Below are 8,711 nucleotides of genomic sequence, written 5' to 3' on the forward strand. Positions count from 1 at the left end.
TGTTAACATCTTATATACCATGGCACATTGTTAAAATTAAAACAAAACAACACAAATGCATTGCTATTAACTAAACTCTAGATTTTACCAGTTTTCCCACTAATGTCCTTTTTCCGTTCCAAGATCCAATCCAGGGTATCACATTGTATTTAGTACCTCTTTGTCATTGACTTTTGACAGTTTTAATATAATGTGTCTTAGAGAAGACCTTTTTGCAATGAGGTGATTAGATGTTCTCTTGGCTTCATGGATTTGTATGTACAATTCCTTCCTCAGGCTTGGAAAATTCTCAGCTATTATTATTATTTTTTAAACCTTAATCTTTTTACATCCCTGATATGCTGTTGGTTTCAGTAATCTTTATTTTTATTTTTTTCTGAAAAAATCTTTATTCCAACAGGGCTCTTTATAGCAGTTAATTTTAGAATTAAAATGAGCAAAAATTCAAAGAGTCATGCTCCAATTATAAATCTCTGTTGTCATCACAATTTGGTCATGATTAATATTTTGAAAACTGAAAAATCTTTATTTTATCTCCAAGAAAATTAAGCCAGGTAAAGAAAATTAACTTGAAGTGTTCTTTGAACTTCCTATTCACTTGAAGACATCATCTTATTTTTTTTCCACTTATTTTTGTTTTATTGTGACATATACCTTATATACAGAAGCATGCACAAAACACTGGAGTTTAAAGAACAGTAATAAAGTAAGTACCTGTGTAGCCGCCATCTTTCTCCCCCCTGTGCCTTTTCCCAAAGGGAAAAGGCCCACGGGTATATATATATATTTTTTTTAATTTATTTTTTGACCGCCCTGAACAGCATGTGGGATCTTAGTTCCCTGAGCAGGGATCAAACCCATGTCCCCTGCAGTGGAAGGTCAGAGTCTTAACCACTGAACCATCAGGGTAGTCACTCAGCTATTCTTTCTTTAGGTAAACTCCCTGCTCCCTTCTTCAACTCTTCTTCTTCTGGGATAACCCATTACCCTACTGTTGTCCCTCCTGAAAGAGTTGTATAGATCTCATAGAATTTCCTTATTTTTTAAAGACTAACTCTCTTTTTCTACCTGTATCATTTCTAGATTTCTATCCTCAAGCTCACTAATCCTGTCTTCCATAGGGTCTGCTCTATTTCCAAGGCTTTCTAATGCATTCTTCATCTTGTTTATTAAGTCCTTCAGCTCCAGAATTTGATTCTTTTTTAGAGTTTCAATATTCTGGTAAAATATTCCTTCTGTTAATTAATTTGATTCCTTAGCTCATTGAACTGCCTGATTTTCTCATAGCTCCTTGGGTTTCTTTATGACAGCTATTTTGAATTCTCTATCAGTTAGATCTCAATATGCCATGACTTTAAGTTTGGTTTCTGAAGAATTATCATTTTCTTTTTGCGATACAGTGTTACTGTGGCTCTTCTCTTCCTTGGTGCTTGATGAGTTGCTCCTCTGCCAGTGCATCTGAAGTAGCAAATACCTTTCTTCTTTAGATAAAGTTTTTTTCCCTCTCTTGATTCTAATGATTCAATAGGTTAGCAATTAGAGGTCTTTCTTTTGTTTTCCAGCAGGTGGCATACATAACACAAGTTTTTGGTTTCTCTTACCTGTGCTACCTCTGGTTACATTTGAGAGCTGGCACTTTCCACCCTCCATGGCCTCTGACAGGTGCCCTTGCTATTGCTGCTTGTGCCTCTAGGGTGGTTGGTGCCTTGCTGCTGCTGCTGCTGCTGGGGCACTGGGACGGTGGTGGGCGCTTCTGCCACATCCAAGATCCCCTGAGTCGCAGGCTCTGCCAACACGGGGGGAGGGGAAGACAGTGGGGATCATGGGCACCCTGTCGTGCCTGGTGTTGTCAAGTTCGTGGGTGCTGCCATTGCGGGCTGGATTTGGGGGGGCAGAGTTATGGGTGCTTCTGCAGCTGGAGAGATGAGGTTGTGGGCCCCACTGCCACTGCTGCCTAGTCACCTATGGTTGGCTAGTGCTACTGTGGCCAGGCTTGAGTCACGTGTGCCGCCTCTCCTGCTGCTACTGGGTTCTCTGAGGCCGTGGGCTCAGCCACCATGGCTGGGGGACCAGGATTGCAGGCACCACCTCCACTGTTCCCCCGGTTCTGCCTCCTCTATGCATTCCAGTCCACCCTCCTTTAGATGTACAGCTGCGTGGAATTCTCCAGCACCCTGGTATGTTCAGCAGATGCATGTTTGTTGAGTTGTGGATGTTTTACTAGTTGTAGATTGAAGGGCTCAATCCACCATGATGTGGACGACACTCTCTTGTGAGGCCTCTTTTGAATAAAGACTTTTTTATTCCTCATTAAACCATTACCTCACTATGCTATGACTCCTGTGAACATTAGAAAGTCAGACGAACATACCTCATTATTGACTTTCTGCCTACAATACAGTTTGGGGGGTTTAAAAAAGGACAGTAAGTTGTAGTAAGAAAACACTGAAATGAACATGACGTAACAACCCAGTAAAAGATCTCTGAAGGGGTGGGCTAAATAACTTTCTAGAATTTAGGGATACTGGAACCTTATATTTAGTGTTTTTTTCATTGTTCTGAGATAAAGACAACTATCCTTACTGAGGCCTACAAGGTCCTGATATTGACCTTGATATCTAATCCATGTTACCTTTCCATCCTCATCAACAACATCCCTCTTCCCCCTCCAACCCAGCAACATTAAGCTTCCTTCAGATCCATGAATGAAGGTACCATGCTCCCTGCAGCCACAGGGTTTTTGCACTTGTTGTTACTTCTGCATGGAATGCTCTCCCACCCACTGTTACCTAACTACTCCCACTCATCCTTCAGAGCTGAGCTCAATTACCACTACACTTCAGGGAAGCCCTACCCAAACTCCCCGACCAGGACAGGAAGACTCCCATCTTACTTTTAGTCATAGCACCTATCATAGTTGCAAGTTTATATGTAATTTTATATAACATTATATACAATTTATATGTAACTTTTATTCACAGCACTTACCACAGTTGAAGGTTTACATTTACTTATGTGATTATTTAAGTCTATCTCCTCTACTAGGGTGTTCTTTTCACGAGGACAAAACCCACATCCTTTTGGTTTGGGTTTTCTTTTTCAGCCATTTTATAACCAACACATAGCACAGGGCCTAAGACATGATAGATGCCTGAAAGTTTTTATTGACTGACTGAATGGCTAAATGCAATGGGAAATAGGAAGGAACAATCTTGAAAAACCCTAATTAAACTGCTTTTTAAAATGTTCTTTTCTAGAACTCAAAACAGGTAAATAAAGTTCTCTTTTAAATGCTCCTTCCAAATAAATGAACAAAAAGCCTGCTTGTACTTGTAAATGATACACAACAGCCATAGCCTTCTCACCAAACTCACAACAATGAGGCACTGGTTATGCTATTCTTGGACTGTTATCTATTTGCCCACACAAATCCTTAAATTTTTTATTTTTTTATTCAGAGCGTACATAGACTTTATACTGTTGGCATCTTCAGTGCTCCTAGGATACTACATACCCAGAATCAACAATTCAAAGACAAATTAATGTTTTCACTTTTGTAGAAAGATAAACATTTTTTGCTTGTCAGTAGAAATCCCACATGATAGAAAAACCATAAACTTTTCTTGTCAAATAATTTAATTAATACCTCGGTACTTCTTCCTCTTCTAACCTTTTCCTTACTGTAAACTCTGAGTTCCAATCAATATGATTCACCAAATATAAAAGCTTAGTATATGCAAGGCATCATGCAGATGCTAGGGTGCATAAAAGGATAAGTAAGACAGAGCCCTGACCCTCAAAGAAATTATCATTTGGTAGAACTAATCCCCAAGTATGTACTTGATTTTATTAGAAAAAATTGTTTCTAAATTGAGTAAGATCTCAGAAGGCATTTTCCCCAGAGAAGCAATGTCCCTCATGCTGATCAGATGATTTAGCACTACTTACAAAAATCTCAGATTACATACAGTGTTTTTTGTTTGTTTTTTAAAAACACATCCTTTAATACCCTACAGGCTGTACTAACCATTAAAAATCTTACCTCCTCTGTTTTATAATTAACTCTCAGATCAAGCAGGTTAAAGCTATTCTCCTTATAAAGTGCTTGTTCAACATCACTGTGTAAATTTTCCTCACACAAGAAGACTTGAGGTTGACTAGGGTTGAGTGAAGATTCCATGGCAGTACTATTAGCCAGTGACATTTCCATGAATTTCAGCATCTCTCCACTGCAGTGGATTAGAGGTGGCCTTCTAGGAGGTTGTCTGACACACTTAAGAACAAGTTGATCTTTATTTGTGGAAGTGCTAGTTCCCTTTGGATTTTCTTCCTTAAATGAATCTTCCTGTATATTGGTGTCTTCTGCATAATTATACACATGACGTTGGAATTCTGGCTCCTCTGTATAAGATAAGCCTTCTGTCAGATTTTGAAATGTTACCATTTCATTATTAAATGCTTCTGGCTGATGAAATTTGCAAAGGGGTTCAAATTGTCTGAAGGAAGAAATGCTGGTGTCAACTGGCTGAGTCAGTACATTCTGTGAGTAATTTCCAATGTTGACATCTCATTAGAAAGAGAAAGATGAAAATAAGAATTAGCTGACCTGAAATTTATGACTTAACAGTTACATTTACATTTATGAAATCAACTGTTGGAGGCTTTTATGAATTATATATATTTCAACCTTTTTCATTGAATGTATTTGTGCTAGCGGATACAACAAAACTTTTTTACGTGGAGGAAAAAGTCATCAAGGGACTGCTACAAAAAAGCTTGTTATATATCATTCTTGTCAAATACCATTGCAACAAATTCCAAGGCATCTTCAAAATTCTTTCATTGTACTGTAATTTTAAAATGTTTCAAAACAATACAAACACACAGCACATAGTATAATAGCAAACACACATAAACTCATTTAATCTCACAACAATCTCATGAGCTAGGTACTGTTATTACCCCTGTTTTACAGATAAGAAAACTGAAACATAAGAGATGTTAAGTCACTTGCCTAAGGTCACAGAGCTGGTAAGCAGTGCATCTGGGATTCCAGAATACTATTTCTAAATGCTATGCTATACTGTTTCTCAATATGACAAATTACCCAGATTTAATACATTTTAAAAAATCAGAAGCAAATAAAGACAAAATGGAAAGAAGTGTTACAAAATTAATAAATGACCCTTCCCTTCTACCTAAATTCCCTCCTTTTCCCCTCCCCCGAGAGAACTACTATACTGAAGCTGGTAAGTATTAATTCTTCCCATCCACATTTTTCTAATTTTACTACTCATTTAAGTACCCTAAATAACACATATCAAGTTCCCAGACTTTCTCATTTTGTGACACCTTAAAGTCTGTAATTTTTTCACAGCACCCCTAGACCAAAAGAAATACTTAACAGTTCCATTTATTAAGTAGTTAAGCTCAAACAACTTAACTATTTTTCCTAACAACTTAGTAGCTGTTTAAAAATACACATAAGCTGAAAGAGAAAAATATTTTATTTCATTCTTAAACAACCAAACTTGCCTGCTAGTTGGGTACACGACTAAGCACAGCACAATGTCTCAAACCTTGGAATTAAGCTGGAATCCAACCCTCACTTCCGACTTCACATTGATTTTCAGGAAGTATTTGCTTTCTATCACAGCAACCTCCAAAAACCCATCTTTGCAAACAAGGCAGTATAGAAAGGATTATAGTATGGTTTTTATACTGAAATAGTGAACTATCTTAAGCTAGTAGCTTGTGGGGTCCAACAGATGTCCAGTATCACTGTTTTCTTCAAATTTCAAAATATCCTGCAGCACCCTGGGCAAATTGTGGGTATATACACCATTATTTTGTTTTAAATTTTTATATAAATAACATATTTTATATATATCCATATAAATGTCTATTTCACTTAAATTTTTGCTTTTCAGACTTAGCCATGTAAATACATGTAGATCTAGTTCATTCTAAAGGATTACACTTTATTCCCTTTCTGTTAGATATTTGTTTCTAATTTTTCTATTAAAAACAGCACTGCAGTAAACATCTTTATACACATTTCCTTGTACACTAATTTAAGAATTTTGGGGGGTTCCCTGGTGGCGCAGTGGTTAAGAATCCGCCTGCCAATGCAGGAGACACAGGTTTGAACCCTGGTCTGGGAAGGTCCCACATGCCGCGGAGCAACTAAGCCCATGTGCCAAAACTACTGAGCCTGAGCTCTACAGCCTGCAAGCCACAACTACTGAGCCCATGTGCCACAACTACTAAGCCCGTGCCTAGAGCCCGTGCTCCGCAACAAGAGAAGCCACCGCAATGAGAAGTGTGCGCACCGCAACGAAGAGTAGCCCCCGCTTGCCACAACTAGAGAAAGCCCGCGCACAGCAACAAAGATATACAAACAAAAAGCTGTTTTCCGTTTCCCTCCTCATATTAAGAAGGCAACAAAGTTCACTACCCTAAATTTTAAAATATCATTTGTGAAGTCATTGGAAAAATATAAAATTAGTCTGAGTATGTTACAAAGTCATGATAACTTTGCATGGTAATAAATACTAATTTGGACAAAAAGAAGTCAGTATGTGTGGCTACCATCCAGTGATTCCCTAAAAGGTTTGGGACCCAGAAGGTGAAGGGATCTCTCAATTAATCAAAAGATATTTACAAAATATTATCGAGACCTATCAGGGTCCACAAAACACTGTATTTCTACTTACCTGATACTTTCTATTCTAATACCTCATTATCAAGTCAAATCCAACACTGAACATCAGTTTTCCCTCCCTTCCCTATGCCACACTTATTCTCTCAGGCACTTGGGTTTGAAAACCAGGAGACATCTTTGGCATCCTTCTACCTCATCACCCATGGGCTACTCAGTTACCAAGTCCTGTCCAATTCTCCTTTAAAAAACGTTCTTCATAACCCATGCTTTCTTTCCCTCCCTACGGCATCATACTGGTCCATATTCTCATGACCTCCTCAGGTCCGTCAGGGGATGGGAGTAGAAAACAGGTCCAAACACAGAGTCCAGATTCTTCTGCTTGACTTCCTAGGTCTTCCATAGCCTGAACCCACATTACCTCTCCAGTCCTCCTCTGCTCAAGTCAGATCAGGCTTCCTTCCCTGCAAATAGATCACGCTCCTTACCATCTCAGTAGTCTGCCCTGGTAAGTGCTTCTCCCTCCTAAAACTTTCCTATCTACCCATTCACCCAGTTTTTAAATTCCTACAACGTCTTTAGTCTAAACTTCCATCTCACAAGTCAGCACCTATTTGTTGACTGTTTTAGTCTTCACCATTCTTTCAAGGGTGTTAGTGCCTGCACTCACATACTATATAGACCTCAGGAGGAGCCCATTTACGGTCTTTCAATATCCCCTACAGCAAACCAACCAGTGTTGTTCAGAGAATATATCGAATAAATCCTGCACTTAAATGATTTATTTCTATTAAAACTTTTCAATCTGCAGCCACTTAACCACTCCCCTGGGGTATTTTATTGAATTACCAAATTAGTAAGTAATTCACCGAGGTTTAACTTTTTCAAACCTGTCATCATTTGCTTAAGGATCAATATAAAAAAAGTCAGGGAGCCAAGCCGGCTGGGCAGGATTGGTGAGAGGCCAGACTTGATGCTTGCCTTTTCCTCTGTCTTCCAAATACATAAATACTGCCTGGGCTGTGGTGAAGGGGGTCTGAAACATCCTTCTTTTGTTTTCCAAATACAAAAAAACCGCCAGGGCCTTATTCCTTCAAAATTTTTTGTTTGCAAACCTAGAACTCCCAATGATAACACTCTTACAACCTTGTTCATACGGCATAATCTACCAATTTCTTTTTTTTTTTTTAAGTTAGGCTTCCTTTTTTCATCTTTCATTCTGTCCTGACCCGATTTATGCCAGACTGAAAAACAACAACAACGAAAAACTTGTTCCAATGTTTGGACAGATATTCCAGAGACACTCCTAAGCTGTTTTAGAATGGGTGTTAAAAGAGGTGTCACTGGGGGTACTGGCAAAAATTCTCAAATGTTTTTTTTTTTTGCCTTAAATTTTCAGTCGTATGTCAAATTTTAAACTTCTGAAAAGCAACTGTCTTATTTTCACCTCACAACAACGCAACAAACTTTTCAGGTCGCACAAGTGTGCTCACTTCCAGGGACCATAGTTGCTCGGCTGCACAGTAAGGATTTCGGGCGGCCTCCCTCCGTACTGGGTAACGAAGGAGGGGGAAGAACGCTTTCAATCTTGCCCACGCACGGCTTTTCACACTTCGCAGCGGGGATGCGGCAGCGCTGGAACGTCCCAGTGTGACGTCGGCCCGGCCGCTCCCTCCCCTCGCGGCCGCAACGGCGCCCGCCCGGCTCCCGCGCCCTCTGACCCTCTCGAAGTTTCCATGCGCAGAGCTGCGAGGTTACTCGGTGTGAGACCCCCACGTCCAGCAGCCCCGGGCTAGCTGACGACTCCTTCCAAGGGAGGACACAAAGCGGGGAGCAGACTCGAAAAGCTCCGGAAGGAACAGTCAGCCCAGCCTCGGCGGGGAACGACGGGAACACGAACTGCCCACACACCTCGGGTCCCTCTCGCGTCCTGCGGGACGTGAACTTCCGGCGCTCAGCCCGGCGCGGGGGCGGGGCTTCTGGTGGGAAGACGAATTCCGTTCGGGGCGGGGCTTCCTGTCCGGGTGGCTCGGTTGCTAGGCTTGGAATT

General features: G+C 40.2%; 1 protein-coding gene across 10 annotated transcripts in view; it reads right to left on the reverse strand.

Moving 5' to 3' along the window:
* CAGE1 (cancer antigen 1) overlaps positions 1-8,503 on the reverse strand; it is a 44,236-nt gene extending 35,733 nt beyond the window's left edge. For 6 of the 10 annotated variants that reach the window (XR_013830205.1, XR_013830206.1, XM_079934413.1 and 3 more), the window contains exons 1-2: positions 8,155-8,205; positions 4,043-4,566 (exon numbers count right to left, since the gene is read on the reverse strand). Coding sequence is in view for 5 of the 10 variants with exons in the window: in XM_079934413.1 (XP_079790539.1) it covers positions 4,043-4,566; positions 8,155-8,167 (537 nt within the window). In the remaining 5 variants the exon portion in view is untranslated. The other 4 variants (XM_079934410.1, XM_079934412.1, XM_079934411.1 and 1 more) reach the window with 4 other exon arrangements.
* Positions 8,504-8,711: the final 208 nt, after the last annotated feature.

The sequence above is a fragment of the Stenella coeruleoalba genome, assembly GCF_951394435.1.
Source record: "Stenella coeruleoalba genome assembly, chromosome: 10".
In the NCBI taxonomy this organism is placed as follows: Eukaryota; Metazoa; Chordata; class Mammalia; order Artiodactyla; family Delphinidae; genus Stenella; species Stenella coeruleoalba.